Source organism: Eleutherodactylus coqui, chromosome 8 (genome assembly GCF_035609145.1).
Source record: "Eleutherodactylus coqui strain aEleCoq1 chromosome 8, aEleCoq1.hap1, whole genome shotgun sequence".
Lineage (NCBI taxonomy): Eukaryota > Metazoa > Chordata > Amphibia > Anura > Eleutherodactylidae > Eleutherodactylus > Eleutherodactylus coqui.
Genome location: NC_089844.1, coordinates 10,815,699 through 10,843,306, shown reverse-complemented (window position 1 = coordinate 10,843,306; position 27,608 = coordinate 10,815,699). Strand labels below are relative to the sequence as shown.

Below are 27,608 nucleotides of genomic sequence, written 5' to 3'. Positions count from 1 at the left end.
TATGCTGCACGTATCATTTACAATGTTTCTGTAAAAGTCCATGTTGTATAGATGAAACGGTTGCAGGTGTGGAATGTAAGGCTGGTGATGGAGCGGCTCTACACCGGTTCAGCTGAACAAACAATGCTTTACTGAGTGTACGATAAAGAAAATATATGGCAATAACATACAACAGGATAATTTAGATAGAACTAATGTTCAACTAATGCTATAACTCCGTCTATACCCAACGAGTAGGGTATCCTTAACCCTTTGCAATCCAATTTTGCATTCAGGGTTTCCTAGGGGTTTTCTCTTTCTGCCATTATACAATGGTGCCATCTGCTGGCTAGAGCCAGTACTGCGGTATGGGACATGCTGGAGAGGCCCCCGACCACAGAGCGGCCAGTAATCTACAGTAAGAATACCCTACCGGTTGTCCTCCGACATCGGAGCTGTGCAGCCTTCAATCAGAATGTCTTTAGACGTCAGACAATGGCTTGGAAAGGGTTAATATTGTGTACCCACTATAGAATTATCACAGTCAACAGATGGTTTTACATGGTCAGGAGCAAATGGCTCTGTAGACACTGAAGTAACTTAGGTTTGCAGGAACTTAGGTTAATCAAATGACTAAATCTGCTAAAAGAAAGGTGCAGGTGGACCTTCGGGAAGGTTGTACATCAATGGAATCAGAATAATCCAGCTGGTAAAGAGCTTGGGGGATGGTACTCATGATTACACACCACCCAAGCTGTAATATCCAGATACTGGCTGTTGGTCTATTTGATCACACTAGTGGTCTCTCTCCTAATGACAGCTCAGCTCTTCTGATTGGTAAGTGCAGCTGACATTTCCTTGGATAATTGGCAGATCTCCCTTTTGCACTTGCGTTGCAACAGCTGGGTAGCACCACTACAGGAATCCGAGTCTCTCTCTCTTGCTCTTGCTCTCTCCCAGCTCTCCTAGTACTGGGGCCGCTCTCTACTCACAAGGCTCTCTGCAAAAACTGCTGAGTTACCACCTAGCTGTATTTTGCACCCAGATGATCACTGCCTAGTTGACTTTTTTACCCAGTCCATCAACCAATCAACAGGAAGTTCACTCCCTCCTAATCATAGTGACGTAGCGTATAAGGCTGAAAAAAGACATACACCCATCTAATTCAGCCTATTTATTTCTCAAAATGGATCCAGAGGAAGGCAAAAAAAACTTACATGAAGTATATGCCGATTTTTTAATTTTAGGGGAAACAAATTCCTCTCATTCATGTTATCCGCTCATTCCATTTATTACTTTAGCTGCCCGTCTTTGTATCTGCTCAAGCATTTTCATGTTTGCTCTGACCAGTGATTTGTAAAAAGGAAGAACGATGTTCTCATCATGCGCCCCTATACTTCTTCTGATGCACACATGAACATATTTGCCTTGGCAGCAGCTGCCTGACACTGGCTGCTCCAGTTAAGCCTACAGTTAATTAAAATACCCAAGTACTTCTCCATGTCCGTGTTCCTCAGTGGTTTCCCATTTAGTGTGTAATGGTGACATGTAGAGGTGTAACATGACGTTTTTGGGCCCCAGTGCAAAATATGTAACCGGGGGCCCAACTACAATGTTTTATTCATAGTACTGGGCTATCTATATGGAGAAGAGAAGCCTTATGGGCCCCCGAAGGTGCAACCGGATCCTCTGCATCCCCTGTAGTTACACGCCTGGTGACATGTACTTCCTGCCCATGTGCAGAGCCTTACATTTATCAGTGTTACACCTCATTTGTCAATTTTCTGCCCCTACATTATCCAGATCTATTTGTAACCTTATACAGATCTATATGTACCTCTATTTTTTTCTCTCTTGTGTTAATTACTTTACATAGTTTTGTATCATCTGTAAATATTCATATTTTACTGTATAATCCTTCTACCAGGTCATTAATAAATATAGTGAAAGGATAGGTTCCAATACTGCCCCCTATGGTGCCCTACTAGTAATTGTGACCCCTCCAGTACTGCCCCCTCTGGTGCCCCTCTAGTAATGGTGACCCCTCCAGTACTGCCCCCTATGGTGCCCCACTAGTAACGGTGACTCGGGATGAGTGAGTATACTCGCTAAGGCACTACTCGCTCGAGTAATGTGCCTTAGCCGAGTATCTCCCTGCTCGTCCCGAAAGATTCAGGGGCTGCCGTAGCTGACAGGTGAGTTGCGGCGGGGAGCAGGGGAGAGCCGGAGGGAGAGAGTACTGCCTCCTGTGGTGCCCCACTAGTAGTGGTGACCCCTCCAGTACTGCCCCCTATGGTTCCCCACTAGTAATGGTGACCCAATCAGAGTATGTACCATTAATAACCCCCTTTGCTTTCTATCACTGACCAGTTACTTACCCACTTACACACAGTTGCCCAGACCAAGTATTCTCATTTCATATGCCAACCTTTTATGCAGCACAGTATCAAACGCTTTGAAAAAGTCCAGATACACAAGATCCAGTGACTCCCGGTCCACTCTAGAACTTACCTCCTCGTAGAAGCTGAACAGGTTGGTTTGACAGGAGCAATCTCTCCTAAACCCATGCTTATAGGAAGTTATACAGCTATTTCCCTTGATGTCCTCCAGGATAGTATCTCTTCGATACAAGAGATAAGGGTTCTAGCTCTTGGAACATATCGACTAAAGAAAAAAAATAGAACAGGAAGCCAAAAAATGTTTAGTTCTTAAGAGGTTAACAACATGTGGTCCTGCATGTTTCCTTCGGCCCCCCCAAGCCATGTTGCTACTTGCATGGCATTTGCCAACAGAAAGCGCCACTCTTGCTCTCATCTGGTCCGGGGGCATTACACCACCTCAGCCAGGTCATTGACATACAGGGGTAGTGCAGCAAACTAAACCTCTCCCTGGGTGAAGAAAAGCCACCACTCAGCCCATCCATTATTCATGGCGTTAAAATTTAAATATCTGGCCAGTGTATCCCAGGATCCGTGCGTCCCGCTATATAGCGTACTGTGACCCATATCTATAATTGTTATATGCAACCAGCTTTCAAATTACCATTTCCATCTTCATAGTCATTATCTCTAGTCTTAATTAACTTATTACTAATAATGTGCTTAATTTCATTTCAGATACATTTGAAGCTTTCATCATCTTTTCCATCCGTCATGAGATAAGACGGATCGACCTTCATAAAAGGGATTACAGCCTATTAGTGCCTGGTTTAAGGAACACGATTGCATTGGATTTCCATTTTAATCAGAGTTTGCTGTATTGGACTGATGTTGTGGAGGACAAAATATATAGAGGTCGACTATCGGAGACATCAGGTGAGTCAATGGGGGGCGTCAGACCCCTAACATCAAAGCCAATGGAGAGTCACTAATGTTCACTGATGTCTGTTTACTGACCGAGGCGATCATTCTGGATGGTTCTGGATTGGAGGGTGTTGGCACATAGAGGTTATAAATGGGAATGTAATTAAAAAGCACATTAATATACAATTAACCCGTTAGTGACGTGACCTGATTTGGTTTTAACAATTTTTGGGGAATTTTCATCTCCAGTTTTAAGAAACCCTAACTTTTTTTATCTTTTCACCGATAGGGCCGTATGAGGACTTGTTTTTTTTTTGAGCTGTAGTTTTTATTGGTACCATTTTTCATTTTATATACTGTACAACTTTTGTTAATTCTTGCTTCGGAGGGCAGAGACAAAAAAATACATCAATTCTGCCGTTGTGTCTTTGTTTTTATCACGGCGTTAAATGACATGATACGTTTTTTTCTGTGAGTTGTTACAATTAGGACAATATCAAAATTTATATTTTCCGGTTTTGCACAATAAAATCTTTTTTTTTTTTTTTTTTGGTCACTGCATTCAAAGTCCCGTAATGTTTTTTATTGCGAGGGTTTATCTCTTGAATGACTAGCTGTAGTTCATACCATTTGCAACACTTTTTGCACCAAACTTCTAATTCCCCCTCTTTGGAGGACCCCACGGGGTCCTTCCATGGTTGATTAAGGTGCACCAATTACACCTCCTGGAAGAGACGGCTGCTCTGGTAGGTCGTTCCTTCATGTATTTCCAGCAGATCTGGGATCCTTGGCCTAAATGTTACAGCTCCTCCGAACATTTCTCATTGCCGTCTGTCCCTCTGATAGTTTCTAGTCTGATGCCAACTGCCAATATTTCAGTCCTATATATTTTCACTTTGAGGTATGTTGCAAACTCAGCCTCGTTCCTCCATCCACATTCGCCCACCTCTCAACACCCTCCGCCCGTTAAACCTGCTATTTCCATGTTTCCAGGCGTGTTTTGGTCCTGAGTTTATCAACCTTTGTTAACTTACCTAAGGTGGTTTTCATCCGACGCCATGCTTGCCATACTCCCCATATTGGAATGACTTACCTGGTGATCTCTATCTATACGCTCTATAAGAGCAGTATCATTGTTATACCAGGTAACATGGAGGCTCAGTGGTTAGCGCTGTCGCCTTGCAGTACTGCGGTCTTGGGTTCAAATTCCACCAAGGACAACATCTGCATAGAGTTTATATGTCCTCCCCATGTTTGCATGGGTTCCTCCCACACGCCAAAAACACCCAGATAGGTGAATGTAGAGCGCCTAGTGCTGCGTAATATGCATGTGCGGTATAGGGCTTTTAGGGCTTATGCACACGGCGCATATTTGGTCCTTTTGCCGTCCGTGTATTTCACGTATGACACATCAACCCATTATAGCCAATTGGGCGATACACATGGGCGTTCTTTCATACAAACTGATGGTTCCCGTGGAAAGAATTTGAACATGATCTAGTCTGGGACATATCACCAACCTGAATCAGAAACGTAATATCTACTACATGCGGGTCTCGCGCAGCACACCGACGTATGCCCATGCACTATGTGACGTTGGTTACATACAAGACTGTCGGGCACAACTCGCATACATCTGTGTTCACGAGCCATGAGATATGAGAGGGACAAGGGCAACAGTGGAGGCTTCTTGAGCAAACATCAGTAATAACAATTGGGGAAGCAAACTGTCCTTAAAGGGGTTGTGTGGCTTCAGGATGGGCATGAGTTAAATATTAAACCTACAGGCACCACTGCCGAAATCAATAGAGCTGAAGTATGTCGATGCAATTATTTTCTTACTGTCATTACTAGGTCAAGAAATACAATCCCAGTGTGATGGCAGTTAAAGAGGTTTTGTGAGATTGAATTTCTTGACATCGTAATGACAGTAAGAAAATAATTGCATCAACATATTTCAAAAAGGTAGACATCAACAATTAGGCCTAACGCCCACGGGGGAGTTTTGCTGCAGAATCCAGTGCGGTTGAATCGGAAAAATGGTTCTTAATGCACACGAGAGGAAACCAATTGCGATTTCCACTCGCGGATGAAAAATTGCAGCATGCTACATTTTACTGCAGTTCCCGCAGAGACGGCTTCTATTAAAGTCAATGGAAGCCATCCGATCCGTGGCTCGTCCACGGGTTCCACAGGAAAAGCAGAAGATTTTTTTAAAATCTGTATTGTGTACATGCGCCCGCGCCCGGCCGGGACATCCACGCACATCCGCAGTACAAAAGAAAGAAGACATGACAGGTACACAGGGTCACTGGCCGCGGGCACAGGTAGATTCTGTGCAAGATGCCCCATATGGAATCCGTGCGTGCCCGTGTGCATTCAGCCTTATACTGATTTTGACAGTTGGCACTAGAAAAAATGAAAACAATATGCACCATACCGCTGGTTTAGGAGAATAAGGGGAAACTGCACTGAATTTCATACTTCTAAACAAGAAGCTGGCATTTTCCAAAACCACTATAAGGAGGAAGGTTATCCGACTATTTTGGTTAATGATGTCCATGGCAGAGCCAAGGCCCGCTCTCCGTAGGATCCAATGAGAAAAAAAGAAATATGTTGTCATTACTTAACCACAAACTCTGGTGTGTTTCCACATTACGTAGACATGGCCATATCTGGAGAGAGGATCCATATGTAGGGTCTCTTCTTCCAACAAATCCTAGGATCACGTATTCTCATTTCGATGGCATTTTAGTATTTTCTTTGCTCCCTTATAAAACTCCCTTTTGAAAGACAAGAGGAAAGTTTTTTATTATGTCACTATTTCTCAGGCGCCCCCTAACCTGCACCCCTGTTATTCTGTCAGGTCTGTTGGTTAGTATTAAGTCCATAATAGCCGTCCCTCTAGTCGGGTCCTGTATAAGTTGGTTAAGGTAATTAACTTTAGTAATTGACAGAAAGTTTTTACCTTTTATTAGATCCACAGGTTTCGGCAGTTTAAATCCGGATAGTTAAAGTCCCCCATAATAATGACCTCCTTGTGATTTGCTGCTTCATCTATTTGCCTCAGTGATAGCTTTTCAGCGGCTTCTGTTATATTTGGTGTCTATAGAAACCCCTATGATGATTTTATTATTGTTTTTCCCTCCATGTATGTCTACCCATAGAGACTCCACATGTTCATCCCCCCCCCCCCATATATCTTCCCCTATTGTGGGTTTTAAACAGGATTTTACATAAAGACAAGCCCCTGCCCCTTTGTTTTTTACAATCTCTTCTAAAAACACTGTAACCCTGTAAATTAACCGCCCTGTCACAGCTTTCATCCAACCAGGTCTCAGTTATTCCCACTAGGTCATAGTTTTCCTCAGACATTATTACTTCTAGTTCATCTACTTTATTAGTCAGACTTCCAGCATTAGTCACCATACAGTTTAGAAGGTTTTGATTATGTTTTATATTAAGTGTATTCCTACTAACTGTTCTGCCAGTTCTAACTGTACTAACCCCTCCCACCATTCCAACACCATTCTCATTACTTAGTCCCAGGTCACTGTCTCCTCCTCTATCTCTCTGGTTGCCCTCCCCCCGGTCCTTAGTTTAGACACTACTCTGACCTTCTAGCCATCTTCTCCCTCAGCACAGGTGCACCCTCACCATTAGGATGCAGCTCATCCCTACGTTAGAGCCTGAAGCCGACAGCAAAGTCAGCCCAGTTCTCCAGGAACCAGAAACCCCCCTTTCTGCACCAACTCTGGAGCCACTTGTTTACCTCCCTAATCTCTCGCTGCCTTTCTGGTGTGGCTCATGGTACAGGTAGTATTTTAGACTACTTTGGAGGTCCTCGCCCTAAGCTTACATCCTAGTTCCCTGAAATCGTTTTTAAAGACCTTCCACCTACCTCTAACTTTGTCATTGGTGCCAATGTGCACCATGGCCGCTGGATCCTCACCAGCCCATTCCAGTAATCCGTCAACTCGATCTGCAATGTGTCAAACTGAAGCGCTAAGAAGACAACATACCGTTCAAGGATCCCAGTCTTTGTGGAACATTGCCCTGTCTGCCCCTTTAATAATCGAGTCTCCCACTACCAGGACCTATCCAGGGTGCCCTGCACTCCCATTCTTACTGTTCAAAGAGGCTGGAGCACTTAGATTGTGCCGCAAAACCAGACACAACCGCTAGAAACTGTTGTGTGTGTTGTGCTTGATATACAATGGAGATGCTGCATCACTCACATGAGCGAGATAGACCCTTCCAATAATTGCGTGTTAGAGGCCTTTCCCCTACTGATCTGATATTGGTGACCAATCCTTACTTTTACTGTAAAGCCCCATTTACACCCATAGATTATCACTCAAAATTCGTTATAACGATAAAAGTGAGCGATGGTTTTGCGTTTAAAGACAAACGTTTTCAACCTAACGAAAATCGTAGGAAAATGGAGGCAGCGGTCGGGCTTTTCGGTGGTTGTATTATTGTTGTGTAGTGTTTGCATTGAAAACTCCCCTCAAACCGCTGGACGACTGAACGATGTCATGTTAACCAAACGAGAAGCAAACGGCCGAACAACGGATTTTACGCGGACTGAAAGACAAACGATGAGCGAATCTTTAACGAAACCTGCACGACGGGCGTGAGACAGACGCAACGATTATCGCTCAAATGATGACTTTTTAGCAAATTTTGAGTGATAATCGTTGTGTCTAAATGGGCCTTAAGTCTTGGATAACCTGTAATGATCTTTGAGCCTCATAAACTTCATTATGGGGTTCAAAGCTGAGAGAATAGGGAGTCTGGGGGGCGTTGTCATACTCACCGGTGTGCCCTTCCTGCACCGTGTCCCTCTGAAGTCCATGCATGGTTCTGCTTTGTGTGCTCACTCGCCCATTCATCTATGGCAGAGCATGTGCATAGAGCAAGCTGAGAAGAGTAACACTATCAGCATACGCAGATTTTGAAGGGACACAACACAGGAACAGGGCGCCCAGTGCGTATAAATCAGCTCGGTCCGGCCTCCCCGTTCCCTTGCCTTTGAGCTCCATAGCATAGTTCATAGGGTTTGAAGGTCATTTCTTTAACAACAAGACAGTAGAATCCAACTTCACGGGGTTTGTGTTGTCCGCACCGTAAATACAAGGCTCTGCACAGGAGGTGTATGCGCCATATGGCAGGAACGCTACAGAGAATACAATATTTGTTGCAAATTTTCTTTTACAACTCCTTAACATTGTCAGCAGAGGTTGAGGGTCCCGATTCCTGAGACGTTGGGTGTCTTCATATCAAGCAAGGCCAGCATTTCTATTTTCGAGGACTTGTAGAGTCTACCCTCTCAGCGGATCTGGGCGGCTCACGTGAGCGGAATATTACTGCACATTACGCACGCAATATACACGGTGAATGGAGTCAATGAAGTACATTGATTTTCATTGGTCCATTCATACATTCCTGACATGTAATACCTGTGAAAAAAAATAGCGCAGCGGGTTCTATTTTACCGCTTATTATGTGCGATAGAGCCCTACTGTTCTCTGTGGGTCCGTATGATAACGCTGCACATACACAAGTACTTCGCACATGTGCAGCGGTTTACACGCATGCTGCTTGGAAACAAAACAAGGAAAGTAAAAACAAAGAAGAAACCTGGAAACCGCTGCATGTGAGTGCGTGAGATGCACTGCGATGCACAGGCGTACACCATCATACCCGCGGTCACCGCAGCGCCACATTTTATACGCAGCGTTTTACCATGTGCTCGTGTGAGCCCGGCCGAACGGCCGTCCTCCGCAGCTCTAGACACAACATCTACAGATGGAAGTCAAGCCAAGTATCTGCGAAGTTGCTCAACATATTTTGCATATTTACATAGAAAAATCTTGTTAAGACTAAAAATAAGCTGAAATATGAACCGAGCCTCAAAACACGAGACGTTATTAAGTTTTTTCTTTTAAAGTGCAAATTATCTTTCTGCAAATTTTTTTTTCTAATTTTGATTGGAATAAAAAAAAAAATACGTAAATTTCCTGCTAATTCCGTCTCTTCAGAGATCCGTATCTCAGGATCGTTAGTGGTAATGCGCTTTACTGTATTTCATTTAACATATAAAGAAGAGATTAAAAGCTTGTAAAGCCTGAAGATTTAACACCCCCCCCCCTCCCATCCCCACCCCCGCCCACCCACCCACACATAATTCTATCCGGCTACATTCCATGTTTCATACATTCTGCTTTTCTTCTTATTTTCTGCCCATTCCACTTACTTTACAAAACGCCTTTCAATGTCCGAGTCCGGCCGCCATGTTTTCCCTCTCTTGCATATCTATCAGGCAGCTCTTACTTCTTTAGCTTAGTCCATTGTGTCATTTCAGCCAAACATAACCGTGATCGGGTCACCACTTTGACCAGCTAGTCGGGGTTATGGATAAGGCTGAGTACTGCTGGGCTACACTGTTTCCATAACTCCCGTAGAAGTCAATGGGAGTCACACAAATAGCATACTGGTAGCGCAGCGAGCCACGCTGTTTCTTCAACGTTACGGCGTTACGGAAATAGTGTAGCTCAATGTGCTGCGCTGGTTACACAAATTCCCACGACTTCTATGGAAGTTATGGGAAAAGCGCAGTGAAGCCTGCTTACTGTTCCCACAATCCCGACTACCTCCAACCACCTCATACAGCTGCCCAAGGCCAATGGTGGGGTTTGCACTCACATTACAGCTCTTGCTGTTTGGAGGGGTGTTGGACCTCTGCCAATCTGCTATGGATGACTTATCCTGAAGATAGTTAGTCACAATGTATCACAATGCCTTCACAGGGACGTCCGCTTACTTCTTTAAGCTTAAATCTCTGGTGCAGATGTGGTAAAACAACAAATCAAGCAGCACCAACGCATCCTCGGCCCCAGCGATCCGGCGCTGCAACCCCGCTGTTCACCCAGTCTGCACTGACAGCGGACGTCAGGTGACTGCTGCCTGCCGGTCAGACGCTGCAGTGTCTCCACCCATTCTACTGGCATCAGCGCTCACATCCTGGGTGCCATGATGCCAGGAGTTCCGAATGATGATACTGTAGCCTCAGCAGACAGCAGTCACATGTCAAAAGCCACAGCGGCACCATTCATAACTCCTGGCATCATGGCACCCAGGATGGGAGTGCTGCTTCCAGGCGAACGGGCGGCCACTGATTAGCAGTCAGCGGGACTGCAGTGAGGCGTCACCAGGGCCGGATATGGCTTGTTGTTTCATCACATCTGCACCTGGCGTTTACATTGTAACAGACAACCCCCTGTAAGCCCAACAATCAAATAGGAAAAATCCTCCCAAAAATCTCCCTTTTCTTCTTGTGGATTTTGAATTCACGTCGCAAATATATTTCAGAGCCGAATTAGTGGGTCATTTCCCCTTTTGTGTTCCAGCATCTGTTACCTTTCTCGTAGCTGCATGGCGCCTGGTATTTTGTGGTAGACGTTCTAGTTTTTATACCTAATCTTGCATACATACAATGTATTAAATAACTTGGACTGTTTCTCTTTTTTGCTGGGGACCACAGAAAATAAGCTTTTTCCCCATTGTGTGTTTGTGATTAGAGATGAGCGAGCGTACTCACTAAGGGCAAATACTCGAGCGAGTAGTGCCTTATGCGAGTACCTGCCCTCTCGTCTCAAAAGATTCGGGTGCCGGCGGGTGGCGGCAAGGAACGGGGGGGAGATCTCTCTCCCCCCCCCCCCCCCCCGCTCCCCCCTGCTCACTCCTGCAACTCACCGCTCCCCCCCGCCGGCACAAGAATCTTTTGAGACGAGCGGGCAGGTACTCGCATAAGGCCCTACTCACTCGAGTGATTTGTGATTTAGTATGGTGTTCGCGTTATTCTACACATCACTAACATTACATTTATAGACATTTTATGACTTTTGCACAATATAAACACTTTCTTCTTTTTGTGCGGCTCCACGCTCCTGGCGGGTTTATTTCCCGTTGGCAGAGCCGTACAGGACTTGTTTTTTGTGGAATAATTTGTACCATTTTGAAGTTTATTTATTAGTTTTATTCCTGTTTTTCGGAAGCAAAATGAAGTTTTCCTTAATTTTTTCACTATTTAAATCCTTGTATAAGGGTGGAAAATGTATTTCTTTTTTCAGTAAAGTTGTTTAGATGCGATGGGGGGGGGGGGGGGGGGGGGGAGCGCTCGACATGAAGGATGTAACCCCTAGCGTTCCCAAATAATACCTGGCTGCCATCATTATTCTGCTTATATCCTGAATCTACCCGGCTGCATACTAGTTAGAATGATCCCCTATCAAACCCTATAGCGGCCATACTCACCTGCGGGAGGCCGAGAGCGAGGAGCAGAGGCAGGAGAGGTTGAATCTAATTGGATTAGCGAGAAGAGCGGATCATGTATCCTGTCAGTATCGGAGCAGCGGGGAAGTGGCTGGAGGGCCGCTATCATAGAAGTGGTTGAATATGAAGAAATATCCTACCTCATATTCACGGGTATATATATATATATTACAGTAAAATGATATACTTGCTATAATGATGCTATTATGTAGCTGGTTGGGTAAATACTATAGTTTATCAGACTTTTAAAGTGTTTTTATACATTACCAGATAAAACCTATAAGGTTGCACTGAACTCCCAAGACCCCCCCCCTTGTTCATCGCCAGTACCATTCAGTACCATACCCCCAATACCACTACTAGGTAGTCTCCTCTGGTATCCTTAGTGGGTTGGTTAGTGTTATAGTGAGTATGCCATCCTAATACTCACACATTCTCCTCTTCCACACCTCAGGCCTCACTCACATGGGCGTTTTTATGCGTCTGTTCAGCCATGATAAAATATATCGGCCAAAAATCGCAACCGTGTGAAGTATTGGATTCCAATGCATTCAGTGACAGGAGCGATTTTTGGGCATGCGTGAAAAGATAAGTCTTGACCTATCTTTTGACGAAAAACGCTGGAAGCTCTCACACATTCCTATGGGAGCTGAAAAAAAAGGCAGAAGGGGAGGGAGCTTAGCTGCGTCAGAAAAGAAGACAGCTGCCGTTATTTAACCTTTCAGAAGTCATTCTGAGGATTCCTGCCGACCGACGGACGTCCGAGCTGCAGCGTATTTTTCGTGTGAATAGATGAGGAAACGCTAACTAGGTTTGGGATTCGATCGCAGCTGTTCTTCATAGTAGTTGTTTTCGGCCGTGATGCGGCCGGCGTCAGAACCCATCGCCTGCGCACATGAGGCTTAAGTCACATTGATCCCATTGTAGGATCCCCATCCTTGTTTGCTTTAATAAAGGCCGTTGGATCCTTACCTGAAGGCATCTCACCGGGTTCTCTGCTATGTTTATCATCTCCAGCTCCTCACTCTATATGAAGTGCAGGGTGCACCCGTTTTAGGTATCCTTTTGGACTCATGGATAGAATTCCAGACTAATTGCCGATATTCATATAAGCTCAGTATAAGGCTGAGTGTCCACGGGCAGGACCGAGTATCATGAGTGATATTCCACCGCGAGAAGCACTAATGTCACCGCGATTTTCTGTGCGATTTTCCATGATGAACCTATCTTAATGATGGGTTCATCACAGAGAATCGCGGCAAATTGTGTGCATTGCGTTGCACTTTCCACAATTATCCTATGGGAAGCATGTCCTGCGCGCTCCGTGTGCGATTTATCTCCGCAGATCACGCTATGACAAATCGCCCGTGGACACTTGGCCTTACACCTCCACTTTCATTCCTTAAAGATACATTTCTGGAATCTCAGCTTTAGGGCTCTTTCACACGAGCGTATATTGGCCGCCGTTTTCATGACCGGTCTATATATGCTACGAGCTGATGTGTAAAAACACGTCAACGGGCACACATATCTAACATTTGTGCGCCTATTCTGAGGGCCCAGGCCCCGCACATATACGCCGTGGCTGCCATGCTGTTGCCCCTCCCCCGGCTGACCTCCTTTTCCTCCCCTCCAGTTGTTTGCAATGGGAGGGGTGGGACGGGGGCAGAGCTAAGCTTCCACTCCGCCCCTTGTTCGCAGCCGGCAATGGGAGGAGGCGGGACAGGGCAGCGCTTAGGTCTGCCCCTGTCTCGCCCCCTCCCATTGCAAACAGCTGGAGAGGAGGAGAGAAGGGGGAAGGAGTTTAGCAGTCACACTGCTAGACTCCCTCCCACCTCCCTTCTCCGGCCGCTGTCAGTGGCTCCCATAGGAGTCCATGCAGTAGCCGACAAATTCCGCCTGGGCGTGAAAACGCCCGGCGCTATATTGGCCCGGCCTAGTGCTTTTATGTCACAGGAATGCGGCCATGTGATCTGATGCATTGGAATCCAATGCATCAGATCGTAGCGTATATAGGCCGACCGTGAAAATGGCGGCTGATTAACGCTTGTGTGAAAGAGCCCTTAAAATGCTAGTAAAAGCAGCTGATAGCCCTGATAGACGCGGAGCTACAGCCTTATCAATGGAACAAGTTCAGTTGGTCCAAAACTGAGACATCTTTTTCCTGCAGAACAAAGTGCTAAACTGTAAAGGGTTAAGCAGAAGTATTGGACATGGAATGATAAGAGCTGATTGGTGGATAATGTAATGGTGATACGTGTCAACGGCTCTCAGCCATGAAAAAAAGACCACAAAGACACTTTTGTTCCTCATTACCAGCGGTTTTCACTAAGTTTTAAGCTATAGCAGGCTGGTTGTCGCTCCAAGGTATTTCTGTGCCCATCGGAGGATCTCTGACCTTTCTCCTCCGTCTCTAGGTGTCAGCGGCATTGAGGTGGTCATCCAGCACGGCCTGGCCACACCGGAGGGGCTCGCCATAGACTGGATAGCTGGGAACATGTATTGGATAGACAGCAATTTGGATCAAATCGAAGTTGCTAAATTGGATGGCAAAATGAGATCGACGTTAATCGCTGGAGGAATGGAACATCCGAGAGCCATCGCCTTGGATCCCCGATACGGGTAAATCAATGTCAGACGCTGTTTAACTGCATGTATGGAGTGGGATATGTAGCTATATATTTGTATGCGTGTAATTAGTGACCCTCCAGCAGAAGCTTAAAGCACTTATGTCATTGCCTTTGAGCGGAGTGCGGGCGCACTGAAGTGTCATTCCCCAGGTTGTGAGGATCCAGATATCTGCTAGCTTCTTGCTGCAGCATGTTCACCCCGGCAGCAGTTGTCATGACCTCGATCCTCCGAGGGGTATGAAGGTCACAGTCCAAGACCTGAAAGTCGAATTCAGGGAGGATAGAAACCTTCCATGAAGCAGAAAGGCACCACTATTGTCTGCAGGCTGCATGTGGTATTACATCTGTCATGAGAGAGTCGGGAGGCCCTCCTACACAAATGGCAGCTGAACTGTCCTGCTGAAGTTGGCAAGTTTGGATGAACTTTCTGTGAGGTGTATGGGGGCCTTAGGGAGTCATGCACCCCTGCTTCAGAACGCTTTATCAGCTTTTCCTGCATGCATCTTCCTTCAATTCCTCAGCGATATTTAGCATGCATGTACTTCAGATGTAGCTGAGGTTTGCATGGAGCGGGCTCAGGAGCCAAGCCCAATCCATACACAGCGGGTACTGGCTGTCTTCGGCAGCCTTCACCCGCATACAACAGCCATTATTGCATGTAACTCAGATTGCAGTTCTTAACATAAGTCTTGCAATGCCTTATCATAGTGATCATCGGCGCTATGATGTAAGTCCCCCACAGAGACACAAATGGTGTAAAAAAAATTAAAAAAATGTACAAAAAAGTTAAAATAACCCTTTTTTGTGCATTTTCTCATATTAGCATAAATTAATTTTAAAAAAATTAATAAAACCCTACATATTTGGTATCGTCGTGTCCGTAACGATGCATAAAATAAGTTGAATGTGCTTTTTATTCTGCACAGCCAAAAGTGTTTAAAAAAACGCAATAAAAGTGATCAAAAAAGCCGTATGTACCCCAAAATAATACCAATTAAAACTACAGCTCATCTCTCAAACAATAAGCCCTCACAGAGCTCTTTCCAAAAAAAAGGTTTTTATTGCAGAAATGTTAAAAAAAAAACATAAAAAATATATAAGAATTATGGTACTGTAATCGTACCGACCCGCAGAAAAAATGTATTGTGTCGTTTAAACTGCAGGATTAACACTACGAAAAAAAAAACCCACAAAAATCTTTGGCAGAATTGATAATTTTCTCTCCCTGCTATCATAAAAAATAATAATAAAAGTATTACAATACGGTCAACGTACCCAAAAATGGCACCGATAAAAACTACATCTCGTCTCGCAAAAAAGCAAACCCTTATACGGCCCCGTAGGAGGAGAAATAAAAAGGTCATGGCTTTTGAAAAATGGAGATGAGAATCCACCAAAAATCGTTGCATCCCTAAGCCCAAAGTAGGCCGTGCCATTAAGGGGTTAAATGCTGTACCTCCATTGAAAAATGCACCTAATCCCACAAAAAAAGCTCTGTTTCTGTAGCGAGACCCCCACCAATCAGGAAGTTATCCTAAGTGCAACCCCTTTAAATCCCGCCCCCCCCTCCTAATTTACTCCTACCCGAATATATGAGGGGATTGTTATTTGGGCTCTTCCTGTATGGATTAGTATAAAGTGTAGGGTCACCTGGGAACATTTTGCATCTTTGTCTTTTTGTCTTGTCGCCTCCCTGAGAAGAGTTGTCATCAGATTCCAACTTCGATTTGCCTAATTCCATGTAAGACATGATTGTTGTTCGGAACTATTAATGGCGCCATGATATTGGCGGTGAAATGAGGCTGAAATCAGCGGCGGCCGCGGTAACAATAGATCCTTATCATTGCCTAATTTCCCTCCGCCCGCCCTGGGTTGTAATAACGCGCGGGTTTTCCAGCTGAGGTCATCATCACCCTAATGCGTTCTAAGGAACAGGAGTTATTACATCTCCTCATTCGCTCTGACATTTACATTAAGTGGTACTTGACCTTTTCAGTCTAACATTTGAGATATTCCCTGTTTGAAGGAATCATTTGATAATGCTGCTCAATGACTCAGTTGATTTTAATGGAACTTTAGTTTGCTTTACAGAAGTTGAATTTATCACTATTGTGTGAGTTCGGCTTCGCAGAGAGGGATTGTGATATTGCATGTTTATTAATTACATCTCATTCCTTATATGCCTCGTTAATGGCACTCTACTGTTACTGGGAGACGAGGCAGACCCATAAAATGATGCCAGAAGGGCTTGTTTCACATTAGAAAGAAAATGTTTGCTTTTTTTCCAGGAATAGCCCCATTCTTGTGTACAGGTGCTGCCTGGTACTACAGCTCAAGCCCATGAAGGTCAATTCGACTGAGCCTATTATTGACCATAGCGCCACTCTTGTCCATAGACTGTGTTTGCTTTTGCAGCTCAGTCCTATTTAAATGAATATGACTCTCACTATAGGGGATGTGGTTGCACCCGGGCCCAGGAGCCTTAGGGGGCCCATAAGGCCTCTCTTCTCCATAGAGGGAGCTCAGTACTATGAATAAAGCATCACAGTTGGGGGCCCTGTTACAGGTTTTGCATTGGGGACCAGGAGCTTCATGTTACGCCTCTGCGTTAAGAGGTTAAGAGAAGTTGGGTTGGACCCCAAGATAAACCTTTGCACTCAGGCTCGTGATCCTTTAGCTACGCCTCTGGCTGAGCCCGTTGGCTGTTGCCTCACTCATGGCCGTAGCCTGCATCTGGTATGGCAGCTCAGTCCCATTTAGGTGAACTTGTCTGAGTCTGTAGACCACAGAGCCCCTCTTGTCCACAGTCTACATCTGGCTCCAATAAGGTGAATATGGCGCAGTCGGCAGTTCACACCTAGTGGAAAATCTGCACCAAAATCCTCATCAAAACCGTATCAAAAATGAGTCAAAATCCATGCTATCGATGTAAGTTCTGACACGGCGTTTGATGTGCATCTGCCGCAGATGTCACTGCTTCAATTCAAAGGGTGAAATCTGCTGTGGATCTGCATCAAAAACTGCAACAAAATCCACAGCAGCGGCACAGATTTTGATACATTTTTCGCTCGGTGTGAGCGCACATTTAGGCTGTTCCTGGTTTACAATGTTAACAGTTTTAGGATTATTTACTAAGATGGTTACTTTACTTGAGCTTCAACCATTTTTAGCCTCACTGCTATTATCCATAGCCGGCCGCACGCAGTATGTGCTAAACCAGCGCAGTTTATATATATTATATGATGCATATTAAGAGGTCCAGCAGTGCAGACAATACATTGTACTTGGCTTTAGAATACAGAGCATCCGCTTCTGGGAATTCTGATACATATCATTTCATTCTAGTAGATCCCAGCAGCGGCTCAGTCAATGAGAATCTACATTACTGCCCTCGGAGCTTGTATTAATACACTGCATAAGGTTGTGCGCTGCGGACCGCTGATACATAACAAGTCACATAACTTACACTTTTCATCTTTTTGAGTGCAGTATACTGTTCTGGACGGACTGGGATGCCACTTTTCCTCGTATTGAGTCGGCGTCAATGAGTGGAGCGGGCAGGAAGATTATTTACAAGGACATGGAGAGTGGAGCGTGGCCCAACGGTCTCACTGTGGATCATTTTGAGAGAAGAATTGTGTGGACGGATGCCAGGTAAAATCCATAGACCTACAATGGTGGCCAATGCACATAAAGAACTGTAGGCTTGATACAAATCACACTTCCTGATTTCAGGATGGAAGATGGGTGGGACAGTGCCACGCTTGTCCAGGGGTTGTATCTGGTATTGCAGCTCTTCTACATGAAAGTGAGTGGGGCACAGCTGTGGTACCACACACAAGCCATGGGCAGCTGGGGTATATATTTATTACCAGAGTTATGCTGGGCTATCTTCAGTATAGGCTATGAATGTCAGATAACTGGAGGGCCAACTCCTGATGAAGCCGGTGGTGGCGTTATGTATGGCACGATGGTGACAGGTGGAGGTGAAGGGAGAATTTTCCATATAAGGGGAGCACCTCGGCGGTACAAGGCACTTTGAACTTCTCTCATGACAGCCCACTGTCCTCATAGTGCTCACTATTGTGTCAGACCTGTCTCACATATCCTGCAGCCTAACTCCATGCTTTCAGCTCCAAAGCACTGCCGTCCACTTTGGGACCAAGTCCTGGTGGTAAAGGAGGTTCCCTGTCCTTCCAAGCTGTTTGCTTCAGCCCTCAGGTCATCAGAGCCCTTTGGTGTCCTCAATTTCAGCCCTCTGGGGATCAGGGTTTCTTCGTCATCCTTTTTATATTTGTAGTAAGAGAATAGGAATAGTTACCAGTAAACCCTCATACGTCTGTCTTTGTATACAGGTCAGATGCAATATATTCTGCTCTTTATGATGGAACCTCCATGAGAGAAATCATCCGGGGTCATGAATACCTTTCTCACCCTTTTGCTGTTTCACTGTATGGCAGTGATGTCTACTGGACAGACTGGAGAACGAACACTTTGTCTAAGGCAAACAAATGGACGGGTCACAATGTAAGCGTCATACAAAAGACCAGCGCTCAGCCATTCGATATACAAATCTACCATCCAAGTCGTCAGCCTCAAGGTGAGACTACGTTATACAATGTTCCTAATTCATGACGGGCTATAATTAAACAAAATGTTAATGTTGAGCAGAAATAACTTGTATTTGTATAGCATCAACTTATTCCTCAGCTCTCAGGTAATTTATTTATTACTCCCCCCACCAAGCTAGGGGCTCATTTTACCGACCTCGGAAGGTTGAGTTGACCTTGATCCGGCTACCTGAACCACGTGGGGATGGAACTCGCAACTTTCAGGTCGTGAGCGAGAGCTTAGGACTGCATTTCTGCTACCTTTGCTCTCTGTGCAAACGAGGCTCTAAATAAATAAACAATAACATCATTTATGATGGATGAGATTTCGTTTTTTTCTGATTCCCTATGTGCATAACAAAAGCATGTTCCTTCATGATTTTCCTGCCATTTCTAACAAAGGATGGCACTTTACATGAGTCCACTAACTTGCCTAAATACTTTATACTATGTGCCATTTAAGAAGACATTTTCCTTAACAGCACACCGTGTGGTTCGGCACGGTATTGCAACAGCATTGTTTTAGAGTGGATTAAAGTGAATCTTCAGTCCCAGGACTGTTCAGGGACTGAAGGCGGAGCTATTTTAGGCCTCTTTCACATCTGCACCATGTTTTTCTTTAATTTTTTTCACATTTGTATAGCCTATACAGCGCAACCCCTATTGGGACTCGAGTCTAAGTGTGCTCTCTAAACCAGAGTGCTAGGAGGACACAGGGAGAAGGTACAGGGAGAAGTTGTCCTTGGTAGGATTTGAACCCAGGGCCCCAGCACTAACCACCGAACCACTATGCTGCCTTGTGATTTCCGTTTTTTGTCGCTGTTGTTGGAGTCAAACAACGTAAATACCAGAACTGCAGGATCTGGCAATGATGGAGCGAATGGACCCCATGAGTATTACGGGGTCTGTCCGGCCTCCCGTATTCCAACTGGTATTTTACTGTAAAAAATAGCACAACATGTCGTATTATTTAGTCCAGGATTTTCTGCAGGATCTTTACTGGAGGTTCCCCACAGAACCTCTGATGCGGGTGTGAATGGACCCTTACCTACTGTCTATCCTCTGTGCCCCATTTCCATCTTCAAAGATGTCTGCCACAATATTCGAACTACATTATGCTCATTGTGCATCAGTAGTCCAAAGCATTTCCTGCTGATCTGTAATTGACCAGCACTAATCATGTGAGCAAAGCAACCAATCACAGAGCAGATTTAGCAAATCAGTAGCCTAATACACGTTGCATTAGGTAGTCAGTAGATTCCAGTGACTATCTTGGAAAGCAGAAATGGGACCTGGGAAGCAGCAGATCCTAGCGATAATGGTGGACCGAACGGCTGGCAGGTAATATCAATTGCCCCCTCTGGTCCCTGGGCAGAATTTTGTCCCGGGAGCGGAGGGTCTCTTTAAAGGGGGCTAATAATTTCTTTCTGTTGCTTATATCACTAACATATACTGTAGCGTGTGGTTATTGTCACCATTCACATCAGTCCCTGTCTACATTCCATAGCTCAAACTCCGACAAATGTGATACTGACTTAATGTTAGTTTGTTTTCAAAGTGTGAGAGGAAACTGGAGGATCTGGAAGAAACCGATGTAACTACTGGGAGAACATACAAGCTCCTTGCAGATGTTGCTCTTAGTCAGAACCAAACCCAGAACCCAATAATGCCCCCCTCAATAAAATAACCCTTGCCAGATGCCGCTTTAAAGAGGTTTTGGGACTTAAAGGGGTTGTCCCGCGGCAGCAAGTGGGGGTATACACTTCTGTATGGCCATATTAATGCACTTTGTAATGTACATTGTGCATTAATTATGAGCCATACAGAAGTTATAAGAAATTTTTCACTTACCTGCTCCGTTGCTAGCGTCCTCGTTTCCATGGAGCCGTCTAATTTTCAGCGTCTAATCGCCAGATTAGACGCGCTTGCGCAGTCCGGGTCTTCTTTTTTTCTCAATGGGGCCGCTCGGGCCGGAGAGCGACTCCGTGTAGCTCCGCCCCGTCACGTGCCGATTCCAGCCAATCAGGAGGCTGGAATCGGCAATGGACCGCACAGAAGCCCTGCGGTCCACCGAGAGAGAAGATCCCGGCGGCCATCTTCAGCAGGTAAGTAAGAAGTCACCGGAGCGCGGGGATTCAGGTAAGCGCTGTCCGGTGTTCTTGTTTAACCCCTGCATCGGGGTTGTCTCGTGCCGAACGGGGGGGCTGTTGAAAAAAAAAAAAAACGTTTCGGCGCGGGACAACCCCTTTAAGGTACTTAGATGTCATAGCATAGAATCCCTCCCATGGGACATATTAGGCGATCAGTCCAAGTCTATAGCTACTCAAAAACAGGATCCCTCTGCCTCTCTAGTAGACTGACCGCGTATGACCTATGCTCTGCAATAGATCTCAATGCCTGTCATGCAATATCACATTCCCGAGTAGCGACCACTGCGGGGATAACGTATTGTCTGGAATGTGTGGCTGGCGGGTGGATATGTTGTTTAGTACTTTGTATTATAATAATTCATTTTTGTAACGCCGCTCCATATGGCGAGTAATAGGTCTGTAGAGCCTGTCATGTATGTGTTATGCAACCACTAAAAATGATTTATAACCATTCTCACTTTATAATAACAACTTCACCAAAGAAAAGCTTCTAAAAACTTTGTCTCAGAAAGCGGAGATTTATTACTTTGTGCGGCAGCGTATTTGCTTTTTAATTTTTCTTCCTGCCTTCTAAAATAATCTTCAGAAACGTAAGCCTGTGTATTTATATTCTGGTAATTATACGTTTTTAAGCCGACACTTTGTGAAGCCCAAGATTTGGGGTTATTAAAGCAGACAGTTTGGATTATACTCTTATTTTGTCTACCTGCCATTAATTCACTTATACTTCTATTCTAGTGTCAAATACACAGTAGAGGAAATAAGGCACTGTAGATGAAATAACCACTCGGAAGCTTCTTCAAGTTCATTGATAAACCATCTGATGTCTGTAGGAAATGGAATTCTTCAAATAATGACACATGCATGGGGGATAAGAGTCATGGCCATCAGAGATGGGAGTCGTAGGGCTGCACTTTGCATTGAGCTCTTACAGTGACAGCATGAGCTGCTCCATTCCTGACCTGGGTATAACGGAGTCGTCCCTACTGTGACCCTCCCTCACCAAACCCCAATTTACCTTAAATAACCACAGGCGCCTTTCTTTGGATTAAATTTGACCACAACAGCCATATTTATTAACAAACATAACATTTAAAACATTTTAACATTTTACCCAATAGGAAAATCTAGGGGGAGATCCTTGGAGCCCCGAAACTACTGTTGACTCACCAAAACGGGAAATAGTTGTAACTGTCATCTGTCACATTCTAACTGACTTGGGCAACACTATTTCCCTACTCATGCCTCCTGCCGCAAGCCGACTGACTTGGGAGGCCCACCACTCACCAACATGCCTCTAGTTGCTGACCTCCAAAGCTGACTAGCCATAACCTGGCTAGCCTCTCCCACCATCTTTGCAGGGCACCGCCCAGCAAAGCCAAGAGGCGACAGCCCACATACTAAACATTTAAAAGGGAAAGGTAGCTATCCAGCCCCTGCCTTTCCCCCCCACTCTTCTTTTATGCTGACTCCAAGGACCCCTCCCCCTCTCCACCACAGCTAGCATGGCTTGATCCCCTCAAGCGTGCGCCACCCGCCACAACACTAAGGCTCGTTCAATGCCTTCCTGCACTCCTTCACCACAAATCCGTACCTATCTCGTTCAAGTGGAGGCCATTAGACCTCCAATAATTCCTTGTCCCGTCCTCTAAACCTATGTGCCTGACCACAAACCAAGACACCTCCTTGTTCAACTTGATCCTCACTTTATTCAACACCCAACTGTAATTTTCCCAAGATTTCAGGGGGCACATCTTAGCCTCCCGAAACCTCAGCTTACCATATCAACTGACTCTGTCCTCATGGATCAGTCTTGGGCTGGCGGATAAAAAGCTTCAACCTCCCATCTACCAACCTCATGTCCTCCACCTGCAAACTGCCCCTTGCCTTCTGACTTGGCAAAACCAATTCCCCATCCTCAAAGCCCCAAAGAGCGCTAACAAAAACGCCACTTTAAACAGCAAACATTCGAACCTATCACTGCAAATAGTTTCTACTGCAACCCCTAACCTCTCCAACACGCTAAAAAAAATGGCCTACGCATATCTAACCTCCCTTTTCCTTTCCTAAAACCCTTTAATGGCTGTTTAACAAGAAAACTCTTAGTCACATCTGCATCACCTCTCAACTTACAGCCAAAAGCCACGCCAGCCATAAAGCGGTTAACCCACGCTATTGACCACTTTTCCCCAACCAACTCAACAACGCCCCTACCCTGTCCTCCGAACTAACACAATGCAGAAGCCAGTCCTTCCACTCCTGCCATGCTGCACCATTCGCCACTCTCGTCCCCCGAGCTAGTGACTGCTCAATCAGGTCCCCCACTGCTCGCTTACCACGTTCCCGAGTCGAGACAGGCACATCCTCCTCACTACTTCTGCTCCTGGCGCCAACATCCTAAACTGCTCCCACTGAAATCGAGAGAGAGCATCCGCAATTGAATTTTTAACCCCATGAAGGTGCACGGCCACAACCCATATGTTCAAGGACAATACCGCAAGAACGAAATGGAGCAACAGATTCACAACCAGGGGAGATGAGGCCGTCAAGGTGTTAATGACCTGCGCCACCCCCCATGTTGTCGCAGTGAAACCTCACCTTTCTTTCTTGAAAGTGAGCCTCCCAGAACGCAACCACCACTACTATCGGAAACCGCTCCAATAGTATCAGATTTCGCACTAAACCTGCCTATTTCCATTGTTCCATCCACGCCCCCACACACCATTGGCCCTGAAAGTAAGCACCGAAAACGGCACTCCCTGACGCATCCGTGTACAATTCCCAGTCCTCGTTCTCGCTGACCTCAGTCATTATCACTGATCTGCCGTTATATTTTTTCAAAAGGGAAGACCACATGGCCAAGTCATCTTCGTGACTTTTTCCCAATCATATAAAATGGTGGGGTGCTCGCACCCCAGCTGTCGCTTAAGCCAACCGTCTACAAAAGACCCGTCTCATCAGCATTATTCAGCAAAAAAAATTGAGCTTGCCTATAAAGACTATAGGCCCCACAATGTAATCTCCTCCTGCAGATCCGGCAATTTCCCTTCCAGCAGGTGGAAAACCATTGCCTAAATGTCAATGGTGATGCCCAAAAAACTCAGGCAGGTCAGGGGCCCTTCCGTTTTTTCGGGGAACAAGTGGCACCCAAAGCGTCGATCAGCCCATTGCAATGTTCCCAGCAGTGTCAAACAAATTGGTGACCTCCCCAGACCCAACACATAAAAAATATCAAGGTAGTGAATAACCGACTGCACTTCAGTGGTATCCCTCACTACCCATTCCAAAAAGCAGCTGAACGCTTCAAAGTAAGCACATGAGATGGAACATCCCATAGCCAGGCAATAGTCCGCAAAGTAACTTCAATCCCAAAAACACCCCAGTAACCTCATGCTCTCTGGTGCCACCGGCAATAGGCGAAAGATAGTTGATTCAATATCGGCTTTCGCCAATAATGCCCCTCTCTTGTATTTCCTCTCACAGCGGACTGCAGCGTCAAATGATGTATACATCACCGAGCAGAGGTCAGGGTCTATCTCGTCATTGACAAATGCCCCTTTTGGGTAGGGCAGATGATGTATAAACCGAAACTTATTCGGTTCTTTTTTGGGGACACCAAGTGGGGACACCACAAAGCTCCGCAAAGGAGGTTCCTTAAACGGTCGCACCATGCAGCCTAAACTAACCTCCTTGCCGAGCTTCTTGGTTACTACGCTCAGACAGTCCAATGCCGGACGCAAATTCTTAGTCGAAAAGGAGACCCTATGAACGGAGCGCGGCGGGGGGATATAAAACCATCCCTAAAACCCTTAAACAATTATTCCGCCTTCTCCCTAGCCTGGTACCTATTTTGGGAATGGCACAATTACTACCAGCGTTAGTGGGGTCGTCGCTTTTTGTAAAACCCCCTGTCCCTTTTCCCTTTCCTTTTTTGAAGCATTTTGCTGCACCATGAGACACTTTGGGAGCAGGCATGCTTAAGCTTGCATGCTGCTTCAAACTTACATTGGTCTTTGTTGAACTGCTAACAAAAGCCGGGTCTATTTTCCCTAGCCTGTTCCCCTTGCTCCCCTACTGCTGAAGTGGAGGCCGAGCCTGATGACCCGTCGCCCCCCTGAAAGGGCTGCCCCAAATGCACTGGGGCCATTACCCTCAACCACAAACTGATATCCTTGTGGTCCCATCTGATCTATGGATGCACCACCTTATGCTGCCTGAAATGCTCATCATAGCGCAACCGGGTTTGCCCCCCATACACCCGATAGGCCTCGCCTATCGAGTCTAGATAGCGAAAAAGACTGGAACAGTTTACTGATGCTTTCTCCTCAATTACGCTTGCCAAAATAGCAAATGCTTGCAGCCAATTCATGAAAGTCTGTTTCCTCCTCCTCCTTCTTGTACTCTGTTCTCTTCCCCTTCACCAAAATCGAATTTCCCCACGAGGAGGATGGAGAATATTTCAACATATTCATCCCTCCAAATCTTTTTCCTAACCTCCTTCTTCAAGTGGGCCCCTCAAAGCAAACATATACCTCGCTTTTTGCCCTATCATCCAGGCAAATCATCTCCCCATCTTTCTCTGTTTGCACCGCCACTGTCACCGCCGCCGAATGGCTAACCTCTGAACCCCCAGCGACGCTTTCACCTGGAATACTCTACCTGCTGGATGATGCCCTTGACTGCATATTCCACGCCGAAACCGGCAAAGGAGAGGGCCAAACCTCAGTTACTCCGCCGCCTGTCCTACCTCAGTCCCCCCAGCCGAGCTTCCACCTGGAATGTTTTCTCTGCTGGATGACGCACTAAACGGTGAGCTCCATGCCGCGACACGTGACAAGGCATGCCCTACCCCTTGCCTCTGCAACAACTCCCACATACATGCTAGCAATGACCCCATCTCCCCACCAATGCCCTAAGCACTTGCTAACGCAGCACTGCCACCATCAACACATCCTAAACTACCCACCGCAAGCACTACCTGGTTTAAAGCATAGGGCACACCCAACATGGATAGTATCTCACCTGGATGCGTAGGGGCTGTGAACCCACCAGCCACCGATACTTCTTCCAACCGATCCATCCTGCATCCTCGACGGCACTTCTCTGCAATGACCTCACTCCTCCAGACTGTGACGCTCGGCCGAGACGACAGCCACCACCGAGCTTCTTGGTGCCGATCCACACCTAACCACCTCTGTAGCACTGGAACGCCATCTCCCGTCATCTTCCACCCAATCTCCCAAATCTTCGGACTGCCCGGGTCTGCTGCTCCCCGACTGGCGCCTAGCCAGGTGAGCAGCCCCCTGCACTCTCCATTCTCTCCGCCGCCAGTCCAGCTCTAGGCCCCACCCCACTCTCAGCACGGGGTCTAGCAGTAGACGCCACGCTGCCAAGCAGGAGTCCTCCCAGACATGCTCCCCCTGCCTGGTGGTGTTGCCTCGGGGAGCCTACATGGTGGAGCTGGGGACGGGCTTCTAATGCGGTGACGATACGTGGGCACATGCTCGAGGCTGAGCCTTACCAGTGCACGTGCCCTCCGTGTTCTCCGCTCACCCGCCTCTCCGGCTGCTGATCCTGTCGCCGCTGCCACCAGGGCCGACTCCGCTGCTTTCAGACATCCACTCTAGCCAGTCCAGGCCCTGCTCTACTGCCACTGCCCAGATCCTTTCCATAATGGCCTCTATCTTCAGCCGGTCAGTAAGTCCTCCTCGGGCTCTTCTTTTCTTCAGCCCACTGCTCTCCGTGACTTCTCCAGCTGCACCCGAACCCGATCCTTCTCTTCAAATCTTGCTCCTTTTTTTCTCCCACACTTGTCTGCACTCTTCTTCAGCTCTACTGCACCTCTTCCTGCTTCTACTTCCTCCTCGCTGCTCCAATTGACTCCTCCTCTCTTCTTTCACGCTGCTTACCTTTCCTACCCCTTTTCACTCACCCCCTTCTATCCCAGCATTCCTCTAACCTGTTAACCCCTTCCCTCCCTGTTAACCCGGTAATGCCTGCCTCTCTCTTATCAGCCCTGCAAGCTTCAGCTCCGGCATTCCTTTTTGTTTGGTCACATGTAAAATACACTTTTGGGAAACATTTATTGTAATAGCAGTACAGGCAACAGTGGTGGCCATACAGTTTAGTGGACAATTAAAGGGTATGGGTTGACCCCATTGCTGTTCCCTTTCTTCCATTTAGTACTGCCTTTCACAAGTACATACATTTACATTAAATACTTTAGTTATGAGACAATGCTGAAGGCTGAAAAAGGACATACATGTATTCAGTTCAGCACATGATGCAATGTTGATTCAGAGGAAAATCCCCCTCCCCTGAGGTAGCAGCTAGTTTTTCTCACTGCAGAGAAAAAAATTCCTTCCAAATCTAGCAGTCAGAATGACTTCATGGAATAGCGACCCTTCTGAAGTGATCAGTGATATAAGGTAATATTATTACAGTCCAGGCCCCTCTTGTGCTCTTTTACTGAAATTTCCATTACCACATCCCCAGACAGAAAGTTCTATAGTCTCACTGCTCTTACACTAAATAACCGCTTCTATGTTGGTGATGAAACCTTCTTTCCTCTAGACGTAGAGAGCGCACCCTTGTTACAGT

General features: G+C 46.0%; 1 protein-coding gene across 1 annotated transcript in view; it reads left to right on the top strand.

Annotated features, from left to right (window-relative positions):
• The window catches only part of LRP1B (LDL receptor related protein 1B), a 1,872,788-nt gene that overhangs the window by 1,168,571 nt on the left and 676,609 nt on the right, over nucleotides 1–27,608 (top strand). The window contains exons 25-28 of the mRNA XM_066577770.1: nucleotides 3,096–3,293; nucleotides 14,036–14,240; nucleotides 17,738–17,902; nucleotides 18,604–18,848. Coding sequence (XP_066433867.1) covers nucleotides 3,096–3,293; nucleotides 14,036–14,240; nucleotides 17,738–17,902; nucleotides 18,604–18,848 — 813 coding nt within the window. The remainder of the gene's footprint in view (nucleotides 1–3,095; nucleotides 3,294–14,035; nucleotides 14,241–17,737; nucleotides 17,903–18,603; nucleotides 18,849–27,608) is intronic.